The 19492-nt window shown below is 39.5% G+C and overlaps 1 protein-coding gene and 1 long non-coding RNA gene across 4 annotated transcripts in view; one reads left to right on the forward strand and one right to left on the reverse strand.

Annotated features, from left to right (window-relative positions):
* tpk1 (thiamin pyrophosphokinase 1) overlaps nucleotides 1-14249 on the reverse strand; it is a 77787-nt gene extending 63538 nt beyond the window's left edge. The window contains exons 1-3 of one of the 3 annotated variants that reach the window (XM_042510281.2): nucleotides 14133-14249; nucleotides 11313-11403; nucleotides 5697-5771 (exon numbers count right to left, since the gene is read on the reverse strand). In XM_042510281.2, the coding sequence (XP_042366215.2) occupies nucleotides 5697-5771; nucleotides 11313-11355 (118 nt within the window). In that variant the 5' untranslated portion in view covers nucleotides 11356-11403; nucleotides 14133-14249. Of the gene's footprint in view, nucleotides 1-5696; nucleotides 5772-11312; nucleotides 11404-12833; nucleotides 12955-13902; nucleotides 14083-14132 lie in introns of those variants that run through there. The other 2 variants (XM_042510282.2, XM_088071670.1) reach the window with 2 other exon arrangements.
* A 296-nt stretch (nucleotides 14250-14545) lies between these two features.
* LOC148186028 (uncharacterized) overlaps nucleotides 14546-19492 on the forward strand; it is a 54922-nt gene continuing 49975 nt past the window's right edge. The window contains exon 1 of the long non-coding RNA XR_015775384.1: nucleotides 14546-14961. This is a non-coding gene — a long non-coding RNA (uncharacterized LOC148186028). The remainder of the gene's footprint in view (nucleotides 14962-19492) is intronic.

A 19492-nucleotide genomic window follows, 5' to 3' on the forward strand; every position in this document is an offset into this window, starting at 1 on the left:
AGCATAGGAGTTTAACAAACAAGCTCAACAGAGAATTGCATACAGGGACAAGGCTGCCTTATGAATTCTGACGGTGATATAATGTGAGCTGAGCGGGGACGTCAGAAGCAGTCGGCGGAGATGACCTTGTAAATTAACTAGCCATAATAATCCCTCCCTGCAGGCTTCAGAACCGACTCCTCCTGTCACTCACTCTGCTGGGTGACAGATACATATGGTGGGCAGGAGATAATGCACTTCCACACACAGTAGTAAACCTGTCATTTCAGTGCTTTTTAATCATCTATTTTGCTCTTGAGTTTAATGCAGGAAAGATGCATGTTCATGGTCATGCGGAAACGCACAAATGCGCGCACGCACGCACACACAAACACCCACATAGCTGTAGGGTATATTCTATAGCAGGCCAATATTGATGGGGTTAGTGGTGAGGATTAATACCTGTCAGGTTGGGGCTTTGGTGCTGAACAGGAGAGGGCAAACGGTCACCTGGAGCAGTGAAAAGATTATTATCCTTATTATGATGCCTAGATGCCCTCCCTTCATCCATCAGTCCACCTCTCCCCCTCCGTCTGTCACCCTGTCTGCAGATCCACCCTGCTCTCTACACCTTGCCTCAAATTTGATTGATCTCCCGCACAAATATCTCATTTTCTTTTTCTCCAGCTCCACTGTTACTCTTTATTCTTCTGCTCCATCCCCCTGTTTGTTATTCTATAGGGGTGCAACTATTGTTGTCACTGTTGATTACAATTATTTTCTTAATCAGTAAGTTGTTAGGTCAATAAAATGTCAGAAAATGGTGAAAATTGTTGATCAGTGTTTTCCAAAGCCCAGGATCACATGTCTTATTTTTTCCCCAAACCAAAGAGATTTAGTTTACTGTCATAGAGTAGCAAACATATCTGAAAATATTAACAAAGCTAGAATCCGAGAATTGAGATTTTTTCTTGAAAAAATACTCAAACCAATTAACTGATTATCATATAAGTTGGCGATCAACTAACTGCAAAGTTGACAAGAAATCGATTGATCATTGCAGCTGTTAGGGCATTTTCGTATTAAGTACGTTTGATTTGTGCCATGCCCAAGTACAAATCCCCTCTTTCTACTCCCCTGCCACTCAGCTTTTGCATTAGTCATGTTATTCTGTGCCTGAGTATGCTTGCATCATCGCCAACATAACATTTTTGTTGCACTAAAAAAAAGGTCAGCGCAGACAGACACTGCTGCCCCATGGACCATCATCAAAGGATACTGGTGGAGCAACAAGGCAAGGCTCTGCTCCTGGCTGGAGGAGGAGCTGCTGCTCTCCAGCTTGGAGCTCTCTGACACCCAATGGTCCTTAGACTGTAGGTCAATCGCTGCAGCCTCACCAAGCCAGATCTGGGTCCATCAACAGCAAACTGCACTACCGCCTGATATAGAGGCATCAGTATTAAATTGTGACTGTTTCACAACTGGTCAAAAACTCCTTGTAGTCAAGTTAAACAGCAATTTACGTCTGTGTTTTGGTTTGGTTTGTGTTCACACCTTATGTATACCATATTGGAGTATACATGAACCATACTCATGACAGCTTTTAAAGTGGATTGGAGTATCGACTGGGGAACCGTGCACAGTTATTGTACATAGCTTTCTAACTATGCAAACTATACTTTTAACTAATCAAACAAACTGGACTTTGGAATCAAGTGCACTTGGATCTAGGCTCAGGTCCCTAATGTGAAAGCCTTCTAATTCTAGATGGCAAATTTTCTGATTGAAATTAATTTTTTGTCTATTCGATTAAATGACGTACAGGAATTTGGTCTTTAGCTTTCTTACAAGCTTTATCCATAAATCCTCAAGAACAGCTTCTCTTTTCGAATTCTCCACATGCTGATTTACCCCATCAGACATGAAGTTCAAGAAGTGTGTATGTGCGCACTTGCAGTCACTTAGCCGGCCTTGATTGCAAGGCTGATATTCAACTGGCTGATGTTCATAAACTTCAACTTTGGCAAGCTGCTCAGCATCAACAAATGATGAAATCAGGCACAGGCCTGTTTTTTTGTCTTGTAGAGCGAGTTACCCTCCCTGATTGCTGTATTGATTTGCTTGTTTGTGTTGTAACACAGTGAAGTAAGTGAAGGATCTGTAAGTAAGTAAATGCAAGACCGATCGACTGAATGAACAAGTGAGTGGGTGACTGACCAGATGAGCAAGTGGGTGACTGATGGACTAGATGAGTGAGAGGGTGAGAGAGTGCGATAAGCAGCTTGATCCTTCTTCACAACATCACACTCGGTACCTATAAATGAGCTTCCCTTTGATCAGTGCTGCGCTCTTCCAGCCTCTATCGCTCCCCTACTCCCTGCTGCTCTACCTCTCCCACAGGTGATGAGGGGGCCCAGGGGCAGCACATCAGAGAACCTGAGAGTGCCGTGTGTACGTGAGTAAGAGCGTGTCTGTAAGGGTGGAGACCTGGCTACGATGCCTCCAGGTGAACAACCATCTGGGAAGTGACACACACTCCGACACGCTCATGCGCACACTGACATCTGCTTATCCCATAAACAACATTAAAAATACATGGCATATCAAGTGAGGAACGATAAACTTGCTACAAGCGTGTTTACCATCACACTGCGAGAGATCTGAGATCTGCCATTCACGCACCATCATCATCCTGTCAAAACTTCTTCAAGTCCCATGTGCACTGCTGCCAAGTTCAGAACTGATCAAGAAAGCTTCCCAATTTCTGACATTCACACCACAGTATTGCTTGTGGCACTTAAAAAACAACCCCTAATCTTTCTGAAACTTAAATCGGTAGCCTTATCTAAGAGGAAGCAAATGCCGTATGACATTATTAAGTTGCATGACACTGTCAAAGTGTGTCTAATATGTCCATCTGTCTCACAGTGGTCGTAAGATATTGCAATTGGATGGGACAATGATTTGATGCAATGCTTTATTATCCTTGTTCCTGTTTTACCGGCAAATATTGAAGGCAATAAGAAAAAATGAGTGAAACAATCAGCAAAAGGATGTGCAATAGCTCCACAATACATATTTGTAAAATGTAATCACTGGATTTGGAAATAAGGATATTGAATGTAAAATTTCAATCTCCAAACACTGTTGAGGGTCAGTTACAATTGACAGGGCGTAAAGAATCTATTACAAGTCTGATATATCCACATGCTGGTAGCAAACACACAATTTAAACTGAATATTGAAAAACTCTCTTCAGTTTAGATGTTGTTTGTGCTAGCAAATTTCAATTGAGTCTTTGAATGCCTTTCCAAATTATATAACAACTGCAATTTTCTTAAAAATAAGCAGTGTTATTTTTGACAGTATTGTGCAGAGCTACAGAAAACTGTCCTTGTCCTTTACTCTGGATGCATATTGTAAGACTTTGATGAGACTTGCCATCAATTAACCCATTCACTTTTCATTTAACAGGTATCGAAATCCTTTAGATGAATATTTTATATGTTTTTCTTTCTTTAAATTCTACTTTTTTTATTCTTCTCATTTAATTAACTATCCAAAGAATCTTTTTTCTTGGGGCAGCAGGCAACCTTTGGAGTGAAATCAGATGAGGAAATTGCTTCGTCTAATGCCATGAAACATTTTGTAGAGGTCCTCTACTATAAAGGCAAAAACTGAAAGAGCCGTGAGATGGAAAGAGCTCAGGTGCCTCTTGGGTTTTTGCTAAGTTGATAAGAATATCAAAGCTGTGTTCATTAAAATTCAATCTGATGTGGGTTTAATCACAAGTTTGCCTTCAAAGTTACGTTGTTTACTAACCTTCTTCCATTATTGCATAAGTCTGCGTATTAAATTTTACATAAATTAGTGTGCCTAGTTTTTTTTGTTGTTGTTTCATGGTCTCAGCATAAACACTGTTGAGAACCAGTGATCCAGGCCACATTTCTCCATTAAGTCCTTGATAAAACAGCTGCGTGCCTAACACATTCAGCACAAGTTGCTCTTGTTCAGTAAGGCTCTGTTTCTGATCAGTTTATCATATTTAAAAGAAAAAACAAAGTTCTAGGATACAGGTTGAGATGACACTGTCTGGTTTAAAGGCTCAAAGTCAGCTTTGCATATTTAATACATCACAGCCAAGTAGCACAACCGCTATGCATCAACGCGTCTCATAAGCGACACCTCAGGGAGTCTGGAGCTCTACTTCCCCTCAAAAACCTATTTTTCCTCTTTTAACGATGAGCCTTTTTTGCATGTTTTTGAGTTGTCTGGATGTCTGTTTGTCTTTTACTCTGATAAAGGGCATAGAGTATTCATGGCGCAGAAGGGAAATCAAATCCATTTTTATACCCTTTAGTTACCAACTACAAAAAAGTGGACTTCCCTGGTTCATAATTTGCCAGCAAACTTGTTACCAGCAGTTTGCTAGTGTGAAAATGATGAAGCATAGTTCTTTTCATCCCCAGAAATAATCATCAAAATGCCGCTGGGCATAACCGTTACTCCAAAACTGCTGAAGTGGAGCCATGCAGCAAGTTTGTACTACACAACAGGTGCTGTATATTTGAAAATGAAAGTATAGATTTGGTCCTGCTCTAAATGCTCTTTTGTTAATAGTATATACAAGCAAGAGTTGTGCATTAACGACTAACTGTTTAGGGTAAGACACAAATGAGTTTGTCTGAGTGCACGACAGTAAAGATTTTCCTATCTGCTCATATCTCTAACTAGACAATTTCGTCTTTGGTAAAAGGCTGCAAGAGAGCTCACAGATGTAAGCAATGGCTCAGAGTCGGTTCTGAGGATGGATTTGTTTTGACTGAAACGCCCACACGCTCTAATCGTGGCGGGTCTTAGGTCCAGTAGGTTTTGTTTATATTGACCCTGTCACTCCCCTGCTGAGTAGAGTGGACACTTAATGCCACTGCCTGTGTTCACATTATTTACCAACCAATTAGCTATAATGAATGTATGCACACTTGAATGAATCTCAATGGATGTGCTATTCTTGTTACCTTGAGACCTTACAATTGCTATAAGAGTGCTTTTGGGAGGTTCAAATGAATAAAAAAAATTGTACTATTATGTATGGTTCAGTGCTGTGAAAGATGATCACCTCTGGAGATTATGAGTGAAATGCGTAGGGCCTTTTATAATATAGTTTTTATTTGATCACTTACTGTATATTTCAGGTTGATCTGTAAAGCTAAATGACCCTGCTGCTACAACTGAAATGTTCAGATTCAAAACTCATTATGCAATTTCATCATGACACTACAAAAGCTGTATCAGGGGCAACAAAATCATGCTGCCTATTCAAGGCTGTGAACACACAGGAATACATTTTTTTATAATATCATCTTTGTTTTGATTATATCAATTGTTGAGGTCATGTAGCCATGAAAGTTACAAAACAAATAAAACAAAAAGTCACCCTTGCAAAAAGGAAAATTATTTTCTGGGGAAAAAATTATGTCAACTTAAACTTCATTAAAGCACATCGCAAAAGAAATGTGGGCAGAGGGCAGAGAGGGGGCATTTTCAAAGACATGGCAGTAATTAAGATTTTGCACAGCGGAGGAAACACAGGCTAGAGAGCACAGACCGACAAAAAACAACTGCGGAATACATGCTCAGTGCACACAAATGTAGTGGAGATCTAAGTGATACTGAGGGGGCTTGTTTGATCTGCGCTGGTGATGTGTGTGATATACCTTTACTCCAGAGGATGTGTAGGTAGTCCTTATCCAGAGGCTGGTTCAGAATGATCAGACAGATCCTCTGCGTGCCTGCACAAGAAAGGAGGACAGGGGAAAGGTATGAATCATAAACAATCAGACAGAGACACAGACTATGGAACATAATGGCCACACAGCAAAAACACAAGACATCACTATGTGCATGTTTAAAACGCACCTTTTAAATACAAATTGGAGGCTGTTGGTTAGGGCACTGAATGTGCCTAATAAAAAACAAAACTAAAACAATGCCGTGATAATGAGGTCATTATCATGTTCCGTACAGAGACTAGAAAATAAGAGGGAGAATCAAAATCTGAAACCATTCCAAGGGTGTCGGGAGCTTTTTGTGGAAGTTCAGAATGTTTTCCCACTCAGTTCAATTAGTGACTTTTTGCAACATCCGAAAATGACAAAACATAACCACAGTATAGACAATGTCCATCCAAATTATGCAATAATCTAACCTCAGTCACATCACCCTCACTTTTATCGACTGGGGTCACAATTAATGGGGGGTGCACGGCATGCAACAAGGGTCCGAGGCTGGAATCGATTCCTAAATGTTGCAATATTGTGGCATGCACTGTAACCACTGGGCTACCAAGATGCTCCATAAATACATTTCTATATTTTTTGCATTAGTGATATTTATATATTGGACACTAGAGAGAGCAGAGCTTGCAGCATATGGAGACCATGACATCAAGTGTCTATGGAAACAGTCTGACAGCAACAAAAACCTACATATGATCAAATTATCTTGGCAGAGTGAATTCAGCTGAAGGTATTTATTGCCAATGCAGGGTGATGTGCTATTTCAAGTGCATGCTATGGGGGCCAACAGGAGAGCTGTGCCCACATTCTGGTGCTACATGATGTAGTGTTGGCTTTCCCAGTCTCTTCTGTTGTGAGAGGGCATTCAGCTGTTTAAGCAGAATCTAAAAAATTCAATCTGTCTTATCAATCTGCTGATGTTGGTGTAAAATTGTGTAAAGAAAGTGTAAGCCATGACAGCAGCATACAGAATTTCGCATATAAGAACAAAAAGACGAAAAACACTAAAGTAAAACATTAAACAAACAGTTTGGCAACCAATTGCTTACCCCTGGTTACAAGCCTGGTGACCACTTTAAGAAGTAAGTGCTAAGCCCTGTAAGCCTCGCACGCATCACATTCATGCTCTTTTGACTACCTTGGCTCCTTGTCACCTTGGCGACACACCATCTGTATCTAACATGGAGGAAAGCCTTTCTGAACAACAAAAGTGAAAATAACCAGACATTCTATAACGTCTCTCGTCCGTCTCATTGTACCTCCATGCTTCTTTGTCAAAGTCTCTATCCCAGGGTGCATCATTTCACAAGTCTATTTCCTCTCTCAAGCTCCCCATCCATCTTGCTTTTAGCTTTTCTTTCGCTCTGCTTCTAATGTAGGTCCCCTGACTGATACTTTACAATTGTCACTCATTTTTCTATCTGCAGGAGATGAAACATAATAATGACAAACTCTGCATCCATCAACTAAGTAAAAACAGAGCTGCTGAAAAAGCCTTAATGAAGCAAAAACAACAAGGACAACCTCTCTTAACCTGCATCCACACTTAGCCATTTTGCTCGTTTATCTCTCATTCTCGTGCCTGCCCTTATAAACAATTTTTCATCCATTTTTAAAATTGTTGCCTTTTGTAGCAAAACCAAAATGCCATATGCAAGTTTCAGCAACATCCTGTGATGACAATGCCCCCTCTCTCCTAAACTGCATTTATGTAAATTCCACACAACAGCATTACAGATCGGATACAGCACAACCTGGCATTTCTAAGACTTGTATCTTTCCCAATACACCTTCCCTGATACATCATGAATGCAGTGGGAGGCCAGAATAAGCAATGGCCAAGAAAGAAGAAAAAGAATATACTTTAGGCTTCATGAAATTCTCATTGCAAAATGTGCATTGCCTTGTGTCCGCAAAAAGACCCTTTTTGGATTCATACCCTTAAGTGTAAAGAGTGCATTTTGACTTGGCTGAGAAAGTGTGGAAAAAAAATTGTCCTTTGGGTTTGTGACTTTGTTGCAGCATCGAGCTTGATGTTGTTAAAAAGTTCACATCACTCGAAGGTCATTTCCAATACGAAAGTCAACCCCAGCAGAGTATGGTAAAAGGAAGAGGAAGGGAAAAGAGGATAAAGAGGAGACACAAAGGAGGAGGAGTGAGGAGGAGGAGGAGGAGGAGGAGGAGGAAAAGAAAGGAGGACACCAGGAGGGGTAGGTGAGGAGGAGAAAGAGGAGGAGTAGATTTGTCAGTCTTGTCTCTTAATTGGCTGTAGGTGTACAGAGAACAAAAGACAAACTCAACCAGCCGTGACTTTTCAGATAACCCCTCGTTGCAAAAACACTCACACTCACACACACACACACACACACACACACACACACACACACACACACACACACACACACACACACACACACACACACACACACACACACACACACACACACACACACACACACACCGAACGTGAGGAGGTGTGCGGCCTTTTGTGCACTCTGTTCAAAGAAATGTCACCTTGGGATTCTTTTAAAAGTGCCAGACAGCATAAATACCACAAACACACACTCACATACGCGCGCGCACACACACACGCACGCACGCGCACGCACACGCGCGCGCGCACACACACACACACACACACACACACACACACACACACACCAAGCACATAGATATTCCAGGAATAGGCATTTATAATTAAAATGGTGAAATTTAAAAGGCTAACTTTGCACACTAGGGATTTTAAAATGCAGACATCCAGGGGCTGTTTTTATATTCTCCACCGAGAGTCTAGATAAGCTTTTCCTGCAAGAGATGAAACTAAAGCAACCATGGAAATATTCTCTAACTCATCTAATGGGGGAAAAGTGTTTCACTATACTGTGCAGCTGGAAGACAGATTTTACAAGCGTATGATACAATCTCAAACACACATTTTACTTTTGATAGAAGGTAACAGATTTATTGAGAAAATTATACCATTAGGAGGATGTGTGTCTGTGCTCTGATCTGTTCTGCAACCATTTGGGGGATTATTTGCACACAGTGTGAAATCTGTAGAATAAATCTTGGATTTGTACAGTGAGCAAACTCAAGAGCGTAGCCTGCAATGCTTAGCGTACGTGTTTGAGTAAACATTTGTAACAATGGATGCTTCAACTGCTGATAGCATCCTATCAGAAGAGAGTGTCTCTTGACTGACGTTGGCCTTTGAGTGCTATTGATTTTGGAGCTGTGCAAGCATAGAAAATCAACAATGCTTCTGTGTTTCAGCTTGGTGCAAATCACACACATGAAAGAGAATGTCAAGTATATACAAACGTATTAGTGCACATACAGGAGAAAAATTACAGTGGTCTTTGTAGACTAACATCAGGATTATAACCTTCAAACAGCAATCAATGGAGACGTTGAGGGAGAGACAAAAGGGAAGCAAAAAAGAGAGCAATGTAAGGAACCTATAGACTGTATATGGTACATAATACAGTAGTAGTACCCATAGGCTCTGATCCTTCGGTTGCATTCATCATTTGATCACAATGGGACACATTATGTTTTGGGGCTGTAACTAATGTCTCATTAAAATTACTGTTCGATCTGTAGATCCTGGGTCTTTAACAGGGGGTCCGCAACCACTACAGGGTCCTCAGAGTTACTGCACAGGGGCTGGCAAATTATTGTTCGGTGATTTGATTTAAGGTTTAAGCCTTTTATTCCTCTATTTATCTATCTTTTTAAAAAATGAAAATATGCCTGATATTCTAGAAAAAAATAAGATATTAAATTGACTCATCTTTCCCTGCAAAAATGGTAGAAACCACTGGAATCCCTTAAATATAATTTAGACTTAAACAGATTAAAAACTGTACACAAATGTCTTATATATTGGAGAGCCGGGCTGTAGATTATTTTTTACAATAAACTGATTGATTCAGTGTCGTCTTCACATTGCTTATTTTGTGTGTCCAACAGTCCATAACTTTAATATATTCAGTTATATTATACTGAAGAAGCTGGAACCAAACAATGTTTGTCCTTGGCACTGCACCTTGCCAATTTTCTTGTTTAGTGATGTTTTTTTTTCACATTCCACTCCGTGAATTGGCAAACATAGACGACAAGAGGTCAAGACAGAATATTTCTATATTTCAAGAAGAGTACAGCTCAATACAAGATTCTTCAGCTGTCCAAATTGTAGCAGGTTAAAAGAAAAGCAGTTCCACCAAAAGACCTCTTTGTGAAATAACTCTAGGAATGCAACACCACAGATACCTGAAATTCATCTATACCTCATCATTAAATTTCACACTTACTTGATGTCTTTGAACCTTTGCCTGAACGCCGATGAATCCATGAAAGGATGAGAGGAGCAAAAGCTCTGACACTGCTGAGTTTACTGGGGACAGAATGCTTGTTTTTCAGTCCAAATCTGTCTATTTATATCTCTCTGTGGGTGGACAATATTTCTAGTAGGTGTCAAAACCCCACATCACAATTTCATTTGTACAGAGTGTATCTAGTACTAGGCAACAAATGGTAGCCCCTTTATCATAATATACAAGCATGTAAGGGATTTTTTTCATGTAAGTCATTATATTATTTTTTTTATAAAATAGATCTCAAAGATACAAGGAAATCATGAATGCAGTATTCTAATACAAGACTAGCAAACAAGGGAATTACATGTGGCTACTGTCTCCACTAAAGGCCAAACTGGTATATGATCCTTTTGACCCTTACAGCTTGGGGTAAAACCCACCCTTAGGCTCATCTCAGCTCCTCTTCCTCCACACTCACACACACCACCAGGGAGATAAACCTTGACCTGAGAGCAGTTGATAAAGGCACATATAACCCGCTTCCTCCTCAGGTCTATAGGGCAGTCAGTGCTGACCATCGTGAGGGTTTTGTTTTTTGAGAGCATCAACACATTCAAAATCTTTGGGGAAATTAGTCCTGGAACAAAAATGTGCCTTTGGATAAGAGAATAAATGTGCTACCATGGGATTCTTTCCAGTCAAATATCAGATTGTACTTGATTTTCTGGTGTTTGACAAAGTGAATTTATATGATGACAGGGATTGTATTCGGGAGCAAGATTATTTATTTTTAGAAATATTTCAATAAGCAAAATGCCTCTTCAAAGTTTGTTTTTCTCAAACAGCAAACTTTACAAGCATCGGGCCCTCTTTCAATAAAGGTTCATTATGTTCGCAGCAAAACAAAAACGAAACAAGAAAGTGCATCTCATACATATACACATTGTTGTCATGAAAGTGCCAGTGATTTGTTTTTGAGTTTTAATTCCCCCGAGACTGTCTGTGTGTCAGAGTGACTGGGAGAAGCAGAGAGAGGAAGACAAGTGTGACAGTGATGTGAGTAAGTGTGTGTTTTGATCAGATGCATACAGATCTATGTTTGGGTCCCAGTTTGTGGCTTGTGGGTGAACGCGCCATATGCGCATGGCCCTGCGCATTTGATTGATTGCGTGCATGCGTGCTTGCGCCATGGGAATGTGTGTTTGAAAGGCAGTACCTGAGGGCAGCAGGCAGTCCAAAGGCGTCAACTCTTCATCCATGGCCAGGATCCACAGGAGCCCGTCTTCAATCAGCCGACTCACCTGGAACTGAGGAGAGGAGGACAGACACTGTTGCTACTCTTCTTGCTTTTATCTTTGTTTCTTGCTTTTGTTCTTTTCTTTCAAAATCAATGAAAGGAAGTCATTTCACTGTCCAGCTTGTCTCTAATCCCAGTTTATCACCAGCCCTCCTCTGGTCCTAATAATTCCACCCGACACAAACAGACTAAATACAAACGCTAACATACACATGTGAGTACAGCGACACTATGTTTGGACCTCTGGGTTACTCAAGACACAAATAATGTGCTGATTATTTTCTTGATTAATTTGTTTTCAATGAAAAAGTTAAGAAAAAAAAAACATCAGAACTTCTGTGACATCAGCAGATTTCTTGTTTTGTCTGACCAACAATCTACAACCTAAAGATGTTTATTTCATAATAATATAAATAATATATACTGAATGGGAAACAAACCCATAGGGCAGCAAAAGTAGTTGTAAAAAAAAAAGACAAAAAAGAGTTGAACAATTAGTCATTTCACAAAAATTGAATCATCAGTTATCTAGATAATTGATTAATGGTTTCATTAATCTATCACTAAAGTTTGATTAGTTATTTCTCAAGTAAAAATACCAAACATATGCATTCAGCTTCTCAAATGTGTGAATTTTCTGCTTTTCTTTGCCATGTATGATATTAGACTGAACATGTTTGGGGTTCTGGTTTTTAATATGTAACAAGAAATTTAAAGTAAACTTTAGCCTCTGAGAAATTACAGTGGACATGACTCCAAAACAGCAATTATCCAAGAAAATGATTTGTAGATTATTCAATAATCATTCACTGCAGCCCTAAAATATAATTTGAATGAGCGGGAATCAATTTTATAACCATTCACTTAAAAACAAACACTTTTACTTTGTCAAAAGGTAAAATGCCAGAATTTTTCAGTTGTACAACATAAATAATCCACATCGTAACTCCTTTCATCATTTTCTGCTGGCTAAATTTAAGAATTAATTTGAAATTACAAATTACTATTTGGAATAATATCTGAAATAATCTGTAAATTACAATTTTACACTGAAGAACAAATATTATTCATCAAAGTTTAACCAGAGCTGTTGTGAACGGTAAATGCAGTTGCACTGGGTATATCCACCTCTATTTCTGCCTGTTTGCAGTATACCCACCTATCAGGCAAAACGCCACAGGAATATATAAGAGATTATATCCACTTCCTCCAAACCTACCCATCCTTCGAGTAGTACACCCACCTCACCAACTACCACTGCACCAATGCATTTTACTAAACCAAACTTTTGAAATTTGTCTTCTCTGGCCACATTTTTTTTTTACATCAAATCCTGTAATGTATACAATGCATTCCTTCTCCCACTTTGAAACATACATTAACCAAAAAAAAAAACATAATGCAAACACTATGCAGCCTGCCAGTACCCCTCTTGCTCACCTTTCAGCTTTACAGTCCAGCTAGGAGAAAAGAGCAAACTATGAATAAGAAAGACAAACTGTTATGCTGCTGTCTTGTCACAACAATAACAACCTCAGCTGAACTTTTAACTATGTCCTTCCTTGGCCCTGCCAAGTGACAAAACAGGGCTTTGTCAATTATTACCTTTCATGGGCCTGTGTGTACTACCACAGGTAGTATTCATTTGGCAAGTTACTTAAACTTAAGCTGCCATAAATTGAAATTATCTAATCATATTGCACGCACCGAGGCACTTATCAACAACTCCAGTAAAAGTCAAAGTAAAACCTTTTAACTTGTTTTCTAATTATAATTTGTTTTAAGCACATCATAAATCTAGTCCCACTATTCAAAACAATTGGTAAGCATCATTCATTTATTATTATGTTTTCAGATTTCCCCGAATTGTATTATAAAAAGGGTCAGTACAAAGCAGCTGCTGCTAATGGGTATCAATAATACTCTCACATGTCACACAGATTCTGCTCTTTTGTACTAAGTCTTTTTACCAGATGTCAAAATAATACCAGGCCTAATAATAATAATAACAATAATAATAATAACCTAATTTGTAATGCACTTATCTAAACAAAGTTACAAAGTGCTTCACAAATAAGAGTAAAACAAAGAAATATAGTTAAAATGACTAAAAGCACAAGGACATAAAACACATGGTCCATTACTTACTTTTTTCCCTGACTGACAGCATGTGTAAATATTTGAAAGATTTCAGTGTAAAATCTCCACACTTCAAATCTTGTTGAATGTTCACACATTAATATTTCACTGCAACATAAACAACCTACATCTTTCAACCGAATAACCACTGATGTTTAGCCTGCAGTGCTTCTCCAGCTGCTGAAATAATCGACCACACTTTGTGTTAATGCTTAAGTGGGCTGCAGCAGCTCATGATGCATTACTCCACTGCTAAATCGATGCTAAACCACTGAATCACGAGCTCATTTAACAGCGAGCAACACCGCTGAACATTTCGTGACACATATTAGACTAAACTTCTTGTGAAATTGGACTTTGACATCCTTACCCGACGACAGTTTCACATCACCACTCTAACGTAGCTGTTTTCAAATGAATAGGGAGACATTGGAGCAATGAGCCTCGCTTTGCTGCTTCCCGTTGTTCACCGATAAAACCGCACAATTCTGACACAAACAACACGCACGAGGACAATATGCTCCGCCGCTAATAAACCGACTTCACATTTTTCACCTGTCATGGCTTTGCTTTAGAAATATTTAACAAAAAAAAACTCACAGAATGAAGCGACTTCCGCCATTAATGTTGTGTACAGTCAACAAGAGCGCCAGGAGCTAACAGCAGCAGCACCGAGGAGGAGCGGGAATTTCTTACGGCGCCTCCTAAAGGCCAAAAGTAGAAACGCGTTTTCTTTGTATGGTGCTCTAAAAGCACTTTTTTAAAAAGGCAGTCCCAGAGGTTTTTAAATGAGACTCTAGGGTTCTCTGGCAAATTGAGGAATTAATTTCACTACGTGGATAGAGACTGACTTTTCCAATCACTGCCTGCACTCTTCACTATTAACCATCATTTTGTGCCGAGCATGGATTAAACACCGGGCCAATTGGGCCAGTGCCCAGGGGCCTCCGACCTCTAGGGGGCCTCCAAACCCCACCAACTGTAGCATCCAGCCTTTGCTTCGTCTTAAAAAAACCCCTTAACTTTATGCTAGTATCCCTCTTGCAATATGAATAAATTCACGTTACTTTATTTGATAACAGAAAAAGTTTTATGATTGCCTTGTTGCTGTGTCTGTGATGATGACGATGAGTCATGTGACCGTGAGAATTAGAACGCGCCAAGACCGAACAGAGTAGTTCTCCTCATAGCAGAAAATGGATTAAACAAATGGCGGACCAGTGGAGCAGCAAAAGGGAAGGTGAAGAGAGAAAACGTAGAGCTTGAAATACGGAAAATATTTCCTCAATTTCAGCTTTTCCCCCCCACACTCGCCTCTCTGGAAAAGAGCCAGAATGTGGCATCAAGAGGGACCTATTTTTTTTAAAGCCGGATACTAAGGTGGAGGACCAGCCGAACAGCGAAGCGGATGGTGGAGACCCGTTGGCAGGTAGGCACGAGTTTAACAACCCCACAGTTTATCCTTTTCTTATCTATTTTAGTCGTGACAGTTTTAACTAACTATTTAAACCATCAAGGCCAGGCGCCATCTTGCCCCCCCGCCCCCTCTGAAACTCAAATCAATTTTATTTTAGGCCTGTGTGTGGCGTCATCTAAGGTCACTTTTCGTATAGAATAGGTCTAGAACATGTTTTTTATTGAGTACACTAAATATGCCTATGTTATTTATCTTTGTAATGTTTAAGTCTCTGCTGCCTCTCTGTCAATTCAACTCCGCTCACGCGGGGCTTCGCCCAACACGCACGCGCACAGTTTGTATGTTTACTTCGTCGGGTGGAGGCAGCTCTCTGTCTACTGATCTTAGTAGCGCTGTGTAGCATAAAAGGAAACAAAGGAAGAAGACAGCTGAGATAAAACAATCAGGTAATAGTGTTGAATGCACTGTCTGTGCACAGTTCTCCCATTCAAGTGGGAATGATGGTGGGCTGTTAGCAGCTGTAGAAGAAGTTATGCTGTTCTCTACACCCTCAATGTATATACAGTAGAATTATATAGACTAGCGCAGGTGATGAAGAGTTGAAGGAAATTTGTTTCAAATTACATTTGAACACAGGACGCAGCACAGGATGACAGGCTTTGATCCAACTTAGCAGTCAGAGAGGAAATACTCTTCCTGGTTCTGAACTTGGTAAATTAATGAATTGATTAATTAATTTCTTCATATTCGTTGTGTAAATCCTGTATGACATGATATCTACAGGTGTTGTTGTTCAGGTTGTGATCACAGGCTCCATCCTATGATCATAATTTTTGTGTGTAAGTCCTGTATAAACTACAGGTGTTTCCAACAGAATGTAGCCCATGCAGTAGAGTGTGTGTGTGTGTGTTTGTGTATAGTGAAGGGTGAGGGGGGGCCTCCAAGATTTCATACCCAGAGGCCTATGCCTTTTTTAATCCGTGCCTGTTTTGTGCCCTATTACAACATGGGTGTTGAACAGATGTCCAATTTAATATCAGATCAACAAAGCGGTTAGTATTTTATTTTGCCATTACTAGAGGTAAATGATTAATATAAAACAGGGTTTGCTGGCCAAAGGTCAGGATCAGGATATCTTTATTATCCCCGAGAGGCAATTTGTTGTGAAGTCAGCATAAATAAATAATAATAATAAAAAAAAAAATAAAATAAAAAATAATAAAAAATAAAATAAATAAAAAAAATATACAACATACATTAAATACAAAAAGAAACCAAATATATATAACAGGAAATGGTCATGTAAAATTATTTAAGAAGCCAGTGGCTTTTGGGACAAATGAGTGCTTTTGCCTATTTGTCCTTCAAGCCTGATGGAAGAAAGCTGAACTCACTGAACAAAGTGTGACTGGGATCAGCCAGGACTGACTGGGCCTTCTTCAGCATTCTGATCCTGTACACATCAGTCAATTTGTGTAAGATTGTGCCTGCGATCTTGCTGCAAGACTTTACAATGCCCAGAAACCTGTATCTGTGCTTTAAGTTAGGTCTACCATACCAGCAGATTAAAGAAAAAGAAAGATCTGATTCAATAAAAGAGGAATAAAGCATCATGCAGTCAACATAAAACTATTGGAGGTTTGGAAGAAATATATGCACTGATGTGCTTTTTTACACACAGAAGCTTGACGGTCAACTTGTCGTCTAGAACGGTACCAAGATACTTGGACTGCTTCGTGACCTCAACAGCCTGATTATCAAATGTGGTCATATTTGAGGGTGTATGTGAGCATTAAAATATTTAAAATGTCATGAACCCTTAAAACAGACCTGCATTAACACCTCTGGTCCATACATGGTGATACTTTCATTGAATGAGACCATTTTAATGTTTAATTCTAATTTAGTTTAATGGAGCATTAACAGTCAGACAATTAGATGCTTCATTGATCCTCCTCTACAGGGAGAACTACAGGTCTATAGTCTTTTGCTTACAAAATATTCAAAAAAGTAGCTGAACCAGGATCTTCCCAACTATCTCTGCTGTTCAAAGGGGAGGGGAGAGATTCAAAAACGGACACCAAACAGTCATGCATTTCCTTAATATCTTCTGACTGAAACAAAGATGAAATTAATTTATCTCTTATTTGGCTGAGGAGTCCCTGCAGAGCAGGGCCGCAGGTTCCTCTGAGGACACTAAGTCTTGTCCTCTGTTGTATTCTGGGAATGTGTGAATCTATAGGAGGTTCACAACATGATGATCTCCATGGAAGAGCACATGTTCTCTATTTAGATATAAATGACTCATTCTAAGGGGACAAAAACACAGCAGTTCTTATTTTTAAGTGGTTATTCACTAAAGAAAACATACCTCTTATATTATTTTTCATTTCTGTCAGTACAACCCCCTAAATCCTACACACTGGACCTTTGATTAATAAATTAATCAATTCATAGATGAATTCATTATAGTATTTAGGACATGAGCGAAAGAAATGCCAATGGCAAAGACGGAAAAAGACAAAAACCTAAAATGGTCCACAATCAATAATTTATAGCACACACATAAACACAGCCTCTCACTCACTCACTTGTAAACAACACGCTGCTAGAATTATACACTAACACACACAGACACACCGAAAATGCATGCACATCAGAAACCCACACAAATATACACACGCAAAACGCACACAGGTAAACAAACACCTTGAGCACACACACAAGCAGCAGACTGATGGTGTGGGCTTCAGATATCTTCAGACAGCAGTAGAAGCAGTGTAAAGTGAGAAACCAAATCTCTCTCAAGGTGAATCCACTCCGGAGGCTCGTTAAAACAAACGTCTCTCATCAATCAGCGCTTGCCCTGTCTCCCAGACAGACTCCACATGCGGGGGGGGGGGGGATCATACACACACTCAACACACAGCTTTGCACTAACAGGCATGTATAGGCTACACACAGTCACACTTACACACATGCTATGCTCAGATGCATGGGAAGCCATTCATTCTGTGGGCATGCATTATAAATACATCTATGAATAAATTCCAGGGTGTGTGCATTCTTCATTGGCAGGGATTTTTTTTTACAAGACCACACCACCTGAATGTTTGATCGGATCTCTCTCTCTTCTCGCTGCATCCATCTAACTAGCTTTCCTTTCCTTGTCCATCAATCTTTCTAATATTTATCCTTTTCAACTTTCTCGCTTTTTTAAACCACATCGCCCTATCTCTGTCTCTCTCACACATCATGTATGGATCCAGCTCTTTTCCCCACACTTCTTCTGTTTGGAAATTCCCACATAGGATGTTTTTCATTATTCGGCGGATGGACATGGATGAGCAAGAAAAAGTGAGTCTGTGGTGGTAGTAAAGAAAGAAACTAGGTGTGGTAGAAAAAGTATTAAATATGAAGAATTGTATGATTTTTGCATTGTCATGGTTTGCTATTTTGAAAGGCCTCTGTCCTTCATACTTTGAATACTTTATGTGAGGAGGCTCAGGGTGTCCAGAGGTTAAGATAAGATGAGGACCGTGTACATGTTCCTGACTTCTGTAGTTGAGAGTCTGGACCAAGCATGACACAACATTGTTTTGCCTCCTCAATGGTAGCATGATTATAGGCTACATGATTCTCTATGACATATATAAGGATCTTTGAACCCTTTGGCATATTAGTGTGGTTTCTTTGTAAAATATGGGGAAAAAGGCAGTAGGGAACTTTGGAAGAAATTAGTGGATTAAGAAAATTATTATAAAAAAGTCAGGGGAAATATATATATATATTTACAATCACAATAATTATATATTTAGAATTATGTTTCAAAATATTAAAAATTCTAGGCACTTTCGCAGTCATTTCCTTATTTGCTTGTTTTTTAAGTTTCTGTCTTTTTTCTCTCTTTCTTTCTAACTCATTTTCTTATACTTTTACAATTTTCTTGCTAATTTTTGTGTCAAGGCTAGTAGCTGTAAAAAAAAACATGGCCATTGTTACAAAAGGCTGTAAGAAGACTAACATATTCCACAAAGTCTTTCATCAACATAAATAGACGCCTGTTCCACATTTAATGCACAGCATGAAAATTCTCACAGCTGGCAGGCAGTTGAACCGTAGAAAAAACACCATTCCCAAAAAATGAACCTCTGCCAGGCGTTCATTTGCTGTCTTTCTTTCCACTGTGCAAGGTAATAATGCAAGTGTGTCAAAATCTCTTGCCAATTGCTTTTTAATTATCTCCTTGCAGAACATTGTGGCTGGTCTCTAGGTTTTGGCTATCTATCTTATGCAGCTAATTACCTCCATTATTTGGCACATCAGAATCAGGCGGGCTGTTGCCAGTTTCTCACCTGTGAGAAATGGCGAGGTAATATTGTAGGTCGCTAACACCAGTGTTAGTCGCTAAAGCTGCGACAACATGCTCGGTCATTTCTTCACTTACCACTTTCAGAGGAGCATCTAGTGAGAACTATTGCCGCGGACATTTTTATTTCATTTTCTCCTCAAGGTCACATCACAGTGAAGTGAGTGTGTTTGT

Source organism: Plectropomus leopardus, chromosome 21 (genome assembly GCF_026936395.1).
Source record: "Plectropomus leopardus strain MGB_pleo_1.0 chromosome 21, ASM2693639v1, whole genome shotgun sequence".
In the NCBI taxonomy this organism is placed as follows: Eukaryota; Metazoa; Chordata; class Actinopteri; order Perciformes; family Serranidae; genus Plectropomus; species Plectropomus leopardus.